At 51.2% G+C, this 15,651-nt stretch overlaps 1 protein-coding gene across 1 annotated transcript; it reads right to left on the reverse strand.

Moving 5' to 3' along the window:
- Positions 2,016–9,141, reverse strand: ANGPTL4 (angiopoietin like 4). The gene is given in 7 exon segments (NM_001038644.1): positions 2,016–2,685; positions 4,205–4,486; positions 4,574–4,669; positions 5,004–5,117; positions 8,205–8,322; positions 8,449–8,559; positions 8,715–9,141. Coding segments are annotated over 7 exon segments (1,239 nt in total). The 5' UTR covers positions 9,051–9,141; the 3' UTR covers positions 2,016–2,503.

A 15,651-nucleotide genomic window follows, 5' to 3' on the forward strand; every position in this document is an offset into this window, starting at 1 on the left:
TGTCCGTGACCTACACCACAGCTCATGGCAATGCTAGATTTTTAACCCACTGAGTGAGGCCAGTGATCAAACCCTAAACCTCATGGTTACTAGTTGGGTTTGTTAACCAGTGAGCCAGGACAGGGACTCCATAATATATATATTTTTTTGTTTTTTTGCCTTTCCTAGGGCCTCTCCCGTGGCATATGGAGGTTCCCAGGCTAGGAGTCTAGTCAGAGCTGTAGCCGCTGGCCTACGCCAGGGCCAGAGCAACGAGGGATCCAAGCCATGTCTGCAACCTACACCACAGCTCACGGCAATGCCGGATCCTTAACCCACTGAGCAAGGCCAGGGACCGAACCCGCAGCCTCATGGTTCCTAGTTGGATTCGTTAACCACTGAGCCACGACGGGAACTCCCATAATATTTTAACTTTGTTTCTTTTTAAACTTTTTCTGCTTTCCTTTTCTTTTTCTTTTTCTCTCTCTCTCTTTTTTTTTTTTTTTTTTTTTTTTTTGGTAGCCTTTAACAAAAAAAAATTTTTTTTTGTCTTTTTTTTTTGCCTTTTCTAGGGCCTCTCCCGCGGCATGTGGAGATTCCCAGGCTAGGAGTCGAATCAGAGCTGTAGCCTCTGACCTACGCCAGAGCCACAGCAACTCGGGATCTGAGCCGTGTCTGCAACTTACACCACAGTTCACGGCAACGCCGGATCCTTAACCCACTTAACCCAGGCATCGAACCCGCAACCTCATGGTTCCTAGTCAGGTTTGTTAACCACTGCGCCACCATGGAAACTCCTTAAAAAATTTTATTGAAATATAGTAAGTTTATAAGGTTGTGATAATTTCTGCTATACAATAGAGTGACCCAGTCATGCATATACACGTATCCATTGGGGTTTTTTTTTAATTAAAAAAATTTTTTTAATTATTATTTTTAAATTTTTTCTTTTTTTAAATTTATTTTTATTATTATTATTTTTTGCCATACCCTTGGCATGTGGAAGTTCCTGGGCCAGGGGTCAAAATTGCACCACAGGGGAGTTCCTGCTGTGGCATAGCAGAAACGAATCTAACTAGGAACCATGAGGTTGCAGGTTCAATCCTTGGCCTCGCTCAGTGGGTTAAGGATCCAGGGTTGCCGTGAGCTGTGGTGTAGGTCACAGATGTGGCTCGGATATGGCATGGCCATGGCTGTGACATAGGCTGCCAGCTGTAGCTCCAATTAGACCCTAGCCTGGGAACCTTCATATGCCGTGGGTGCAGCTCTGAAAAGGAAAAAAAAGGAATTCCCATCATGGTGCAGCGGAAATGAATCTGACTAGGAACCATGAGGTTGCAGGTTCAATCCCTGGCCTCGCTCAATGGGTTAAGGATCTGATGTTGCCATGAGCTGTGGTCTAGGTCACAGACACATCTCGGATCCTGCGTGCTGTGACTGTGGTGTAGGCTGGCAGTTGTAGCTCTAATTTGACCCATAGCCTGGGAACCTCCATATGCCACCAAGTACAGCCCTAAAAAAAAAAAAAAGAAATACAATAAAAAAAAACAAAAAAAGAAGTCACTACAAAAAAGGCAAAATAAACATGCAACTCATAATTCTCTTAGATAGTTGGACACTAAAAAGTTAATCATGGAGTTCCCTTGTGGTGCAGCGGGTTAAGGATCTGGCAGCAGCTCAAATTTGATTCCTGTCCTGGGAATTTCCACATGCCACAGGTGCAGCCAAAAAATAAATAAAGTTAATAGTGATTCATGTGCCTAAGTATGGTCAGGAAGGGCTTCTCATTTTTTCTATCACCTACTTCCAGAAAGACTGAATGAGGGTTTTGTTTTGTAACTTTGGTAATAAAAATGAAATTCGCGTCATGAAATAATAAGTGAAGGAAATTGAAATCAGTTGTTGGAGGGGGTAGGGATTAACCAGTGTTGTCAAGAGCCCTGGGAGTGTTCACCCTCCACCCTGGGAACATGTTTATGTGGACTTTGAAAACTGTCCACTTTTTAAAACAAACTGAAGAACAAAAAAGAACAAAATGTTCTGAGGTTGCTTTTATTCCAAGAATTCTGTGAGTTTTGCCCCGGATGCCGTTGGCATTGGCGCCGGCTTGCTCACAGCACCCACATACAACAGCACCCTGAGGGTGCCTGGGCCCTACAGAAGTCCTGGTCCCCCAGCCAGTCAATGTGACTGAATCTGCCATCGAGGGCCTGCCTGGCTGTCCCCGAGTGGTCCCTCTGTGTCCCCCACTCCTCAGGCAGGTGAAGAGTGTGCCTCCGTGCCTCGCCATCCTATGCTTTCAGGGTCTGTGCCCTGTAGCCCTGCAGCTCCATCTTTCCTGGAGGGTGTTTCCTGCAGCCCCCCACTCATCAAAGGCCTCTCCAGTCGTGGACATCTTCGCTGTCCATGAGGCTCCAGCTGGCTCCTGCCTGGAGTCCCTGCCCAGGCAAGGAGTGGCCACATGCTGGGCCAGAGTCAGAGTCAGTGTCCTCTGGGAGCCTGGGACCAGGCCCCAGCGAGGAGGCTAAGAGGCTGCCTCGGCTACTGTGGGCTGGATCAGCATGGTGGTGGCCTGCAGCGGGTAATAGCGGCCCCGCCAGGTCTTCCAAAAGATGCCCTTCTTACGCTGCTCCCGCTGCCGAGGGATGGAATGGAAGTACTGGCCATTGAGGTTGGAGTGGCTGCAGGTGCCAAACCACCAACCACCTGCCAGGGTCAGAGAAAAAGGAATATGGTTAGGCTGGGGTCCTTGGGCCTCCACTGGGGCTGGGATGGGGATAAGGCTGGGCGTTGGACATCACACACATTTTTTTTTTTTAGGGCCACACCTGTGGCATATGGAAGGAAGTTCCCCGGCTAGGGGGTCGAATCAGGGCAGTAGCTGCTGGCCCTTGTCACAGCCACAGCAACACCACTTCCGAGCCACATCTGCGACCTATGCTGCTGCCTGTGCCAACTCTGGATCCTTCACCCACTGAGCGAGGCCAGGGATTGAACCTACATCTTTATGGATAGTGGTTGAGTTCTTAATTTGCTGAGCCACAATGGGAACTCCTCATCATACACTTTAGAAGAAATTGCAATGGTTGTCAAACTGTGTTCCGAGGAACCCTAGGTTGTAACAAAGGGACCTCAGGGGCTCTGGGTGCCGCCTGCCTGGTAACCAGAGCTTTTATGTCCGAGACCCTGGTGAGTTAGTTCTCTGCCCTTGGCACATGGCAAACAATTACTAAAGCCTTTCTCTGACTGTTCTCTTTCTCACTAGTTTGTATTAGATTGAACCATATGAATTTAACAATATTCTATCCTTCTTTGACTCACCAAAAGGCAGCTTCTAGTGTTTCACTTCTCAGGGCCCCAAGCTCTGCCTCTGATTTCATTAGAATGAGATGGGGTTTGGGAGTTCCCTTTGTGACTCAGCAGAAATGAACCTGACTAGTATCCATGAGGATGTGGGTTCAATTCCCTGGCCTTGCTCAGTGGGTTAGGGATCCGGTGTTGCGGTGAGCTGTGGTGTAAGTTACAAACTCAGCTCCGATCCCGCACTGCTGTGGCTGTTATGTAGGCCAGCAGCTACAGCTCCAATTCGACTCCTAGCCTGGGAACTTCTGCATGCTGCGGGTGTGGCCCTAAAAAGCAAAAAAAAAAAAAAAAAAAAAACAAGGTGGGGTTTGTCTTGGTGGCTTTGACACACACCAGCCACCATCCCACAAAGGTCATCTCATTGTATTTTCATAACAAACCCATGGAGTGGACAGTGTGGTTATACCCGTTGTCAAGATGGGGAAAGTAAGGGGACAGTGTTAAGTCAGTTGCCCAAGGGCAGCAAGTAAGAAGAAAAGTGGGGCAGTTCCTGTTGTGGCTCAGTAGTTAGGAACCAACTAGTATCCATGCGGATGCGAATTTGACCCCTGGCTTGGCTCAGTGGGCTAAAGGATCCAGTGTTGCCTCATGCTGCCGTGTAGGTCGCAGATGCGGCATGGATCTGGCATTGCTATAGCGGTGGTGTAGACTGGCAGCTATGGCCCCAATTCAACCCTCAGCCTGGGAACCTCCTTATGCCTCGGGTATGGCCCTAAAAAGACAAAAAAAAAGAAAAGTGGGGAGGGAAGAGATGGTGTTGAAGGCAGGGCAGGGATGCAGAAAGGCTGGGAGGGGAGCCCCCTCCATGACGTGGCAAAGGGTAAGGTGAGGGGCAAGGCAGGGAGGGACAGAGCCTGCTCACCAGAGAGAATCTTGGCGCAGTTCTTGTCTCCTCGGAGGTCGTGGTCCTGATCCCAAGTGGAGAAGGGCAGGGAGAGGCCACTGGGTGTGTCGATGGTGGCACCCAGTTTGCTAGCCACAGGTGCCGTGAGCTGCAGGCTGTAGGCAGTGTCCTCACCACCCAGGTGGACGGGGAACTGCAGGGACTCGGCATTGCCCTCCCAGTCTTGCAGCTGCACAGCCAGGCGGCTGCCACGGTCCCCCATGATGCGGTGCACCTTCTCCAGGCCCAGCCAGAATTCACCTAGGGCGGGAGAAGCTGCTGGGTGAGACGGACACATCTCCTCGGCCCCCTCCTCCCCCATGCCTTGGGTGGGCTGGAAACACCCACCTTTGGGATCTCCGAAGCCATCCTTGTAGGCTTCCCAAGGCTGGTTAAAGTCCACCGAGCCATCCTGGCGCCTCTGAATTACAGTCCAGCCTCCATCTGCCCAGAAAAGTGCAACATCACCGGGAGGATTCTTCTTACGGGGGACCCTGACTCCCCCATCTGATGCCCAAACCCTAGACCACCTCCAAACCAAGGGAGGGCCATGTTCCTCTCATCCACTCCAGCAGGACTGGAGGAAGGTGGTCAAAGGAAGAAACTGTGGTCCAGCCAACAGGAGGGCTGGGGGGCCGGCCTAGATATTGGTCCCAAGGACCCAGCAGGAAAAGAGGAAATGGGGAGCAAGGCACAGAGGGGGGTGGACTGTGTATGTGACAGAAAGACAACTGGGCTCAGGATATTCCAGGCACTTGAGGGACCACCACATCCCTACCTGAGGTCATCTTGCAGTTAACCAGGAATGGCGGGGACCCCTGGGGCTGGATCTGGAACAATCCACTTTGCCGCTCTCCCTCTTCAAACAGCTCTTGGCAGTCTCTGGGCAGTCCTGCAGGACAGACAAAGATGGGGGATTGAGGAGTTTCCGTCATGGCTCAGTGGTTAACGAATACAACTAGAAACCATGAGGTTGCAGGTTCGATCCCTGGCCTCACTCAGTGGGTTAAGGATCCGGTGTAGCCATGAACTGTGGTGTAGGTTGCAGACATGGCTCCTCGGATCCCACGTTGCTGTGGCTGTGGCATAAGCTGGCAGCTACAGCTCCAATTAGACCCCTGGCCTGGGAACCTCCATATGCCACTGTTGCGGCACTAGAAAAGAGAGAAAAAAAAAAAAAAGATGGGGAATTTAGCAGAGAGCATTCCTGTGGGGAGGTTGTCTTAGGAAACGGGCATGTCTGGGGGCTTTTTCTGACTCATATTAGAGGCCCCAGCTTCTGGAAGAGATTATGTCCCTGACTTCCCAGACTAGGCTAGGGGCATGGAAGACTTCCTACTTCCCAACATTGGGGTCACCTGGTGATCTCTCCCCAACTCTCCACACTGAACGAGGTCCATGAAGCCCGGGAAATGGACTGGCTCCTTGCCCACCATCTGGTAGGATGCGCAGGCTGATTCTAGCCCACAGCGGTTGTTTAATGAAGACTCCATGGATGAGAGTTCCCGTCATGGTTCAGCAGTAACGAATCAGACTACTATCCATAAGGATTCAGGTTCGATGCCTGGGCTCACTCAGTGGGTTAAGGATCCAGCATTGCTGCGGCTGTGGTGTAAGCAGGCAGCTGCAGCTCCAGTTCAACCCCTAGCCTGGGAACGTTCATGTGCCATGAATGTAGCCCAAAATACCGAAAAAGCAAAAAAGACTCCATGGGTGAATGATTGGAAGAGCTGGACCAGAGGGAGTGTGGGGCAAGAACTGAGATAAACAGGAGACTCTCTGCTTTGTCCAGTGGGCGGGTGGGGATCAGGTCTGGATGGGGCTTGGGGGCACCACAGAGTCCCTGCCTGGGTCCCTGGTATCAGAGAGGGAGGGGGACTAGGAGTGAAGGAGGGAGGGAGGGAAGGAGGAAAGAGGGAGGGAGGGATGGCTCCCCCGGCTGTCCCCACCGCAGACTCAGGAAGTCCCCACCCCCACCCCCACCCCATCCGGGAAAGTAGGGGAAAGGTTGCGGGGGAGGGGAAGGTGCAGGTCAAGGGGTGAGGGTGTCCGCAGTGTGGGGGTGGGGGCGGGTCCAGAATGACTGGAGACATTTTCCGGCCCCTGAGGCAGCTCCCCTTTCCCCTACTTTCCTCTCTTCCAATCACAACAGGCAACCCGCCAAACCACCAATGTGGCTTCCATTAACACCAGCTGTTTGTCTCCTCAGCTCTGAACTTTCCCCTACTTGGCAGGGCCGAGTCTGGAGTCCCCAGACCTACATGTACCCCCCCACACCTTCCCCATCACATTCCCCAGCCTAGACTTATGCCTCCCGGCCCTGCTCGGAAGCCCCTCATCCGCTGGGCTATGTATGGTTTGGGAGGAGGCGATGGACCCTTACTGGTGCGGGAAGGGAGAGAGAGTGGTGGGATGGAGAGGTGGGGGAGCCCTCAAGACCAGAGGGTTGGAGTTCCCGTAGTGGTGAAGTGGTTAACGAATCCAACTAGGAACCATGAGGTTGCAGGTTCGATCCCTGCCCTTGCTCAGTGGGTTAAGGGTCCAGCGTTGCTGTGAGCTGTGGTGTAGGTTGCAGATTTAGCTCGGATCCCACATTGCAGTGGCTCTGGCGTAGGCAGGTGGCTACAGCTCCGATTCGACCCCTAGCCTTGGAACCTCCATATGCCACGGGAGCGGCCCTAGAAAACGCAAAAAAAAAAAAAAAAGGCCAGAGGGCTGGAAGCCAGCAAGCAGCCTGTGGGCATGAAGAGGGAGATCAGAACTTTCACCCAGTTGGCTGCTGGCTGCCGCAGATGCCAGGCGATGGGTAGGAGGACCACTGGGAAGCCAGCCAGGTCTGGAGTAGTGAACTTAGGGTGGGACTGAGACACTGGGAGCTGGAAGCTTGTGTCAGGCACACACGGGCATGCGAGACTGGAGATCTGGGGTGCTCTGGGACGTATGCAATTAAGGACCCAGAGTTTGTAGCAGTTGGGAGGTGGGAAGGGGTGAGCAGGGACTTCCGGGCCAAGGGAAGGGTGAGGAACCAGGTGTGGGGGTCAGGAGCCCTGGATTTGTAAGAGATGCAAGAGTGAGTGGTGTAACCGAATCACTTTGCTGTATAGCAGAAATTATCACAACATTGTAAATCAACTCTACTTCCATAAAACTTTAAAAATGAGAAAAAAGGAAAAAGTAGGCTAGGGCAGGGAGATGAGGCTCCCCTGACCCAGCCTCCCCTCCCAGATCCACACTCTATAAGAGACCATGGGGGCAGCAAACATCAGAACCTCCCCTTCCAGGCAGCCATTCTCTCTTCACCCACTAAAGGCTCCAGCATCCCTGACTGGCACCCCTTTGTCCACCATCCCACCCTCCTAGAAGGTTCTAACCTCCAGGAAGGTGTCCCTGAGCTGTATTACCCCTTTCCTCACACCCTTGCTGCTCAAGTCCCTCTTGGACCCTCTTTCCCAACCCCTGCTCCTTTCTTTTCTTTTCTTTTTTTAGGGCCCCACTGTAGCATATGGAAGTTCCCAGAATAGGGATCAAATCAGAGCTGCAGCTGCCAGCCTACACCATAGCCACAGCGACATAGGATCCTAGCCACATCTGCGATCACACCAAAGCTCAGGAGAACGCCGGATCCTTAATCCACTGAGTGGGGCCAGGGATAAGAACTTGTAACCTCGTGGATACTAGTCAGGTTTGTTACTACGAACCACAAAGGAAACTCCCCCTGCTCCATTTAGTGGCCAGCGAGGTTATGGGGAAAGCCCACTGGCTTGCTGGGAAGAAGGGTAGGGTTGCCCAGCTGGGCAGGGTCAGGGATAAGGAGAGGGGTCCCCCCGTCACGCCTTCACAGGAGACCCCTAAGTTCACAGGAACTCAGGGCCAGGACTTTTCTCCTCCTCAGTAAGGTGGACCTGACAAGGAGTGGGGCAAGAATGGTAAGTGCGTGTGGGGGGTGTTGCTAGAGAACAGCAAAGGGCTGGACACTCACTGTGCAGGCGGCTGATATTGTGAGCTGGGCCAGCAGGCTGGGTCATCTTGGGTAGTCTTTTTCTCCTGGCAGCCTTGGCCACCCCATGGCCCAGGTGCATGGGAGCCAAGTGGTCCAGCTGGGAAAGGACAGGAGGAGGGTTTCAGGTCTGGCTGGCTCAAGCTGCCTGACCTGCCTGGCTGCACGTCCACACCCACAGGTCCAATTTCAACTACCCTCCCCATCTGGAGCAAGTATTGGGTACCTGGCCCTGCAAATTCTGGATTCTCAAGTGCTGCTTCTCCAGGTGCCGCTGCTGCTGGGCCACCTTCTGGAAGAGTTGCTGAATCTTGCTGTTCTGAGCCTTGAGCTGAGTCTGGGGAGAATGGGAAAACCCTGGTGAGGACCTGGCCTTCTGCCGCCAACTTCTTCCAACTCTCCATTCTTTGATTCTGGGGAAGGAAAGCCCAGGGAATCCGGGATGCGCCCCTTCCTGTCCACACCTTTACCGAGCAGTAGCAACGTACGTACCTGCAAGCTGTGGAGGGTCTCCGGGGCGGCGTCGCTTTGGGAAGGGACCAGATTCCCCGCGGTGAGAGGAGGCACGGCGGACCCCTCCGGGTCTTTGCAGGCGGCCCCGCACGCGCTCAGACGCCGTTCCAGCGCTCCTAGTTGCCCACGGGTGCGCTCCACGTGCTCCCGCAGCCCGCGGCCGAGCTGCAGGAGCCCGTGCGCCAGCACATTCACCTCGTCCCAGGACGCGAAGCGCGGCGCCTCAGGAGGTTCCGGGCTGCCCTGCGCGCTTAGCAGCCCAGCGGTGGCGGCGCACAGCACCAGCGCTGCTCTGGCTGTCGGCGCAGAGCGCATCCTTCCAGGTGGTCCGGAGGCTGGGACGCGAGGATTTCGGGACGCTGGGGCGAGGGGGCGCAAGGAGGACTCAGAGGTCGTGATGTGAGGGCTGGAGATGTGGAGGCCCGGGCGGAGACTCGCTTGGGTAGCGAAGCCAGAGGAAAGATTCGAATCACAGCCACCGGCGGTCCGCTTTGCATATCCCCTCGACGCCCTCTATTTTAAGCCCAGCGATGTAAGAGGCGGAGGAGGGAGGCGGGGCGCGGGGACTTCCGGGGGGCGGGGCGTGGGGTTCAGGGTGGGGTTCTGGACTCTTGAGGCAGCGTATTTACGGGAGTGGGGGATGCGCCCTCTGGGCGCAGAACTCTGGCTCCTCCCACCAGTCCCAGAGTGTCTCCACTGTTGTGCCTGGAGTACGTGATTCTTCCTCTCCCCGCGGTCCCCTTTCGAGTCCCCCCAACCCGCCCCCGCCACGCTCAGTGGGGATGGGGGAGGCGGGGGGCGGCATTCCTGACCCCCTCCCCAGCTCAAAAGCTGGCTAAGAAGGCCCTGGTGCGCTGAGCCTTGCAGAGCTAGGCGGAAACCTATGGACACTCCAAACACCTCCGCCCCTTGGAGACCTTCCGGGAGACATCGCGATCCCACGCTCTTTCCCGCTTAAGGCTTCGTCATTGCAGTTATGTTTGCGGGATTCCTTAACGTCCCTTATCCCACCCCGTACAACTTAGTGCTCTAGTGTTAGGGCCCTTCTGTCTTGTCGTCTCCGGCTGGAGCCTCGCTCCTCACTGCCCACTCTCTACCCTCAGGGTCCTCAGTGTCTGAGTCTTTGTCTGAATCAAGCAGGAACCTCGGAACAGAAAGAGGGGATAGGGAGTTCTCTTGTGGTGCAGCGGGTTAAGGAATCCGGCATTGTCACTGCTATGGTTGGGGTTTGATCCCTGGCCTGGGAACTTCCATGTGGCATGGGGCATAGCCCTCCCAAAAAAGGGGGAAAAAAAAAAAAAAAAAAGGATACAAGGAAGGAAACCCACCCCTCCTCCCTCATTCACTCATTTAACAAGCAGTCCTTTACTCTCCTGCAAGGAATTCCCAGGCTGGTGGAGAGACCCCAACGCTCTGAGCCTGGGACAAGGGCAGAGCTGAGACAGTGAAGGAATTGAGTGAGGGCATGACATGGACCATGTTCCACAAGGATAAGCATTTATTCTCAGCAAACTTTTTCTAAAGTCTTCCCCCTCCATCCCCACCAACTAATTTCATTATTTTTTTTTTTTCCAGAAAATTGAGGTTGGAGTAGAAAAACCAGCTTGCCAGGAAGAACCCTGGGCACGCTGGCTCAGAGCACAGGCAAGAAGAACAGAGTTGACTCAGCAGAGTTCTGAGCCAGCTCAGCCTCTGGAATCTGAAACTGCGTGCCCTGGGGCTGACGTGCAGGTCACCACTCATACACTTGGCCGGGCCGGATGCCAGGATGGCAGATCTCGGCAGCAGTGACAGGCAGATGAGAAGGGCAGGGAGGAAAACCTTGGCAAGTAGATCCAGACAGCCACCATCTGCCCTGGCAGCCAGCCTGCTCACCCCCCCACCCCCCAGCCCTTGTCTCTCTCTTTTTTTTTTTTTGGATGCCCCACAGCATATGGAGTTCCCAGTCCAGGGATCAGATCCGAGCTGCAGCTGTTGACCTAAGCTGCAGCTGCGGCAACGCTAGATTCTTAACCCACTGTGCCGGGCGGGGGATCCCATTGCGCCACAGTGGGAACTCCCCCTTGTCTCCTTCTGAGTGTGAGGCGGGGATGAAGGGTGGGAGGATGGTACATAGCTATCCCAGAGTACCCTCTCCTCCTCCTTGGCTTCTTGCACTGAGGAAGATGATGATCAGTCACTTTCCCAACTCCATGGTCTTTTCCTGATCCACTTTTCAGGGACTTCTACCTCTGTGCCATGTTTCAGAGGACACAAGACACCCTCAAAACTCTTAGAGGCTCCTGCAGTGAACAAGCTACACACACATTTGTCCAGGGATCCAGAGCTGGCACTGGATTACCTCCTAAAAACTGCTCTGTGGTATATGCCTTTGACCCAGCCATAACATATTACCATGATCAATTGTTTCTTGAGCACCCACTGCGTCCTGGTTACTGTGCTGGGGTCCATAAAGGTGGGCAAGACACTCCCTTCTCCAAAGTAGGCTTAAAGGTCAAAATAAATGGCATTAGAAGGGTGACCTGTGGGCTGGAATCTCTCATCAGAAAGAAAGCAATGAAATTGACTTTTTTTCCCCCCTGTCAATGGGCAGCTGAATGAAGTCCCTGCCTTTGGGAGATTTCAATCTGGAACAGGACACAGTCTCATGAACAGTGTCTTTCCATCTGTATCTCTAGGACCTAGGTTTCTGGGGGCCCCTCAGTCCCTCTCTATTAGTTTTCAATCGTTGGGGCTTCTGTTGTGCCATATGGGAGGAGCTGATCTGCCTGGGTAGGGGCTGCTTAGGGTAAAAGTAGCAGCGAACATCTACTGTACACTTAGTATATGCCAGGAATTGTTCTAAAATGATTTTATATGTTCCCTTATCCTAATAACTCCAGATGAGGTAGGTACTGTTGTATATATTTTGGCTGCACCTGGGGCATGTAGAAGTTCCCAGGCCAGGGATCAAACCCACATCACAGCAGTGACCAAGCCACTGTGGTGACAACACTGATCCTTAACCCATTGTCCCACAAGGGAACTCCTAGATACTGTTATTCTATCCTTTTTTTTTTTTTTTTTTTTGGTTACCCGGAGGCACATAGAGTTCTGGGGCCAGGGATCAGATCCCAGCCATAGTTGCACCCTATGCCACTTCAGCAGCAACAATAGATCCTTAACCCACAATGCTGGGCCAGGAATTGAACCTGTGTCCCAGCATACCAGAGACACCATCAATCCTGTTGCACCATAGTGAGAACTCCTGTTATTCTATCTTATTGATGAGGACACAGTGAAAGACAGGTTAGGTACTTATCTAAGTTGTCACAGAAATCTAGACAGAGCTGGGATTTGAAATGAGGCTGCCTGACTCACAGCTGTGTTCTTAGCAGCCATGCTGCCTTTATCCATCACAGCCCAGTGATACTTGCCTCCTGGTATTTTCACACCCTTGTGCAGTTCCTCTCCATCATATAACCAAGAGAATATTTTGAAATGATGGTGTGTGTGACTTTTGAGGTTAGGTCATAAAAAACATGTGGCTTCTGGGAGTTCCCATTGTGGATCAGAGGTAACCAACCTGACTAGTATCCAAGAGGGTGTGGGTTCGATCCCTAGCCTTGCTCAATGGGTTAAGGATCCAGCATTGCCGTGAATTGTGTAGGTCACAGACACAGCTCAGATCTGGTGTTGTTGTGACTATGGTGTAGGCCGGCAGCTGTACCTCTGATTTGACCCCTAGCCTGGGAACCTCCATATGCTGCGGTTGCAGCCCTAAAAAGAAAAAATAACAATAATAATATTAATAATAAATAAAAAGAAACCTGCCCAACCATGTTTTATTTTGAGTTCTGACACTGAGTGCAGCTAATGCTGCCTCCAGGAGTTGAAATCCTTTCTCCCGCTCAAATCTGTGCAGAAGCCAAGCTCTTTCTCCAGTTCTCTTCTTGTACCCACACCATTCCTCAGCCATGTTTTGGGCACAGACCTCACATGATCCTATGCCAGACCCCACCAGCCAAACCCCTCCTCAAGATATGCTTTGATTTGGTCTTCCCAGGATTTTGAATATCAGGAAGTTTTCAGATCAATTTAGCTTTTTTTTTTTTTTTTTTTTCTTGCTTTTTAGCGCTACACCCAGGCTAGGGTTCCAATTGGAGCTAGAGCTGCCAGGCTACACCACAGCCACAGCAATGCAGTATCCTACCCACGTCTGCGACCTACACCACAGGTCACGGCAACTCCAGATCCTTAACTCACTGAGCGAGGCCAGGGATCGAACCAGCAACCTCATGGTTCCTAGGTTGGATTTGTTTCTGCTGCACCACGATGGGAATTCTTATCAGGAGGTTTTGAATGAAAGTCTAGAATTTCAGCTTCTCTTGCAAAATTGGAAGGTCTAACAGGAGCAATCTGCCGACCTGCTTGTTTGCAATAGACTAGAGCTGAAGGGTCACTGCACCCTTTGGCCAAGGTAAGCCTGTCCACCCCATCACTGCTCTGTGACACAGTCCTTTCTGTGCTCTGTCTTTGCAGATCCCTTAAGCCTCTCACCATTGCCTTTGGGCCAGTGTTTTTCTGTTGCCAGTGCCAGCTTCAAACCAGGGCAGGAGGGACCACTATTATGGCCCTGCACTTTATAGAGTGAACCCCTCCACCAGGCAGGGGGTTGCAGGAGCCAGGGATGTATTTACTGGAGCCCATAGACTTCTTCCCACACCATTGAATTTCCATTTAGGGTGATGAAAATGTTCTGGAATTAGGTAGAAGTTGTAGAACTTTATGTACTCGATGCCACTGAATTATATACTTAAAATGGTCAGTTTTCTGTTACGTGTATTTTACTACAATTTTAAAACTCTAAGAAAAAATCTTGGTAAAACAAAAAGAAAATAAATTTGGACCTGACCTTCCATATTTTTTGAAGGTATATTTCATAAAGTGGGAGGGTAGAACATGTTTTATCATTTAACAGAGGTTAGTTAGTGCATCAGTTTTCTTTTCTTTTCTTTCTTTTTTGTCTTTTTTTGGAGCTGTATCCGCCACATAAAGAGGTTCCCAGGCTAGGGGTCCAATTGGAGTTGGAGCTGCAGCTGCCAGCCTACATCACAGCCACAGCAATGCCGGATCCTTAACCCACTGAGCAAGGCCAGGGATCGAACCTGCATCCTTGGGGATGTCAGTCAGACTCATTTCTGCTGAGCCATGATGGGAACTCCTGCATCAGTTTTCTATTGTTGTGTAACAAATGTTCCCCAAACTTAGTGGCTCAAAACCACATCCAGCAGTTCTCGCTGTGACACAGTCGGTTGGTGATCCCAACTCACTTGTCTCTCTGGTATTGCCAGTTCAATCCTGGCCTGGAGCAGTGGGTTAAGAATCCCTCATTGCCACATCTGTGGTGTAGGTCACAGATGTGGCTTGGATTTGATCCATGGCCCAGGAACTTCCATATGCTGTGGGTGCGGCAAAAAGAAGACACACACAGGAGTTCCCATCGTGGCGCAGTGGAAACAAATCTGACTAGGAACCATGAGGTTGCAGGTTCCATCCCTGGCCTTGCTCAGTGGGTTAAGGATCCGGCATTGCTGTGAGTTATGGTGTAGGTTGAAGACGCAGCTCGGATCTGGTGTTGCAGTGGCTGTGGTGTAGGCTGGCTGCTACAGCTCTGTTTAGACCCCTAGCCTGGGAATCCCCATGTGCCGCAGATGCCACCCTAAAAAAAGACAAAAGGCGAAAAAAGACAAAAAAAAAAAAAAAAAAAGACACACACACACATACACATTCAGGGGCCTTAGGAGGTCTTTCCCCTGGTGATCCTCCCTCACATACAGAGAGGAAAAAAGGAGGCATGTGTATATTACACACAAATATATATGCATATGTATGTATTTCCTTCTCTCTCTTCCTCCCTCCCCCATGTATATACATAAACACACATATATACATATATGCAAATGTTTTAGGGCCACACCCACGGCATATGTAAGTTCCCAGCCTAGGGGTTGAATCGGAGCTGTAGATGCCAGGCTACATCAAGCCATAGCAACATGGGATCCGAGCCGTGTCTGCGACTTATACCACAGCTCTTGTCAACGCCGGATCTTTAACCCACCAAGTGAGGCCAGGGATTGAACCAGCATTTTCTTTTTTTTTTTTTTTCCCACTGTACAGCAAGGGGGTCAGGTTATCCTTACATGTATACATTACAATTACATTTTTCCCCCAGCCTTTCTTCTGTTGCATGAACCAGCATTTTCATGGATGCTGGTCTGTGTCGTTACTGCTGAGCCACTATGGGAACTCCCATATATGCAAAATTTAATTATAATGTAGTACCTAATTTGCTCAATGCATAATTTCTCAAGATTTGAAACACTAAAATGATCAGACAGAAATGTATTTTCTGGTTATTATGTGTAAGATGAGCTATTTTTCTGATGATCATTCTGATACAACATTTCATGTCAAATATTTACCATACCCAAATGTACTCAGTTTAAATCATTACTCTGTGGAGTCCTCCTGTGGTGCAGTGGGTTAAGGATCCTGTGTTGTCACTGCAGTGGCTTAGGTCACTACTGTGATGCAGGTTTGATCCCTGGCCTGGGAACTTTCACATGCCACAGGTACAGCCAAAAAAATAATAATAATAATAAAATTTAAAATAAAAATAAATTAGGCATTCCCATTGTGGCTCAGCAAATTAAGAATCCATGAGGATACGGGTTCGATCCCTGGCCTCTCTCAGTGAGAGTAAAGATCCAGTGTTTCCTCCAGCTGCTGTGTAGGCTGGCAGCTGCAGCTCTGATTTGAATCCTAGCCTGGGAACTTCCATGTGCCACAGGTGCAGCCCTAAAAAAGGAAAGAAAAATAAATAAATCATTACTCTGTAAAAGAAATAAAACTGAGGTGACTCTTTTACAAAAAA

The sequence above is a fragment of the Sus scrofa genome, chromosome 2, assembly GCF_000003025.6.
Source record: "Sus scrofa isolate TJ Tabasco breed Duroc chromosome 2, Sscrofa11.1, whole genome shotgun sequence".
NCBI classification, from domain to species: Eukaryota; Metazoa; Chordata; class Mammalia; order Artiodactyla; family Suidae; genus Sus; species Sus scrofa.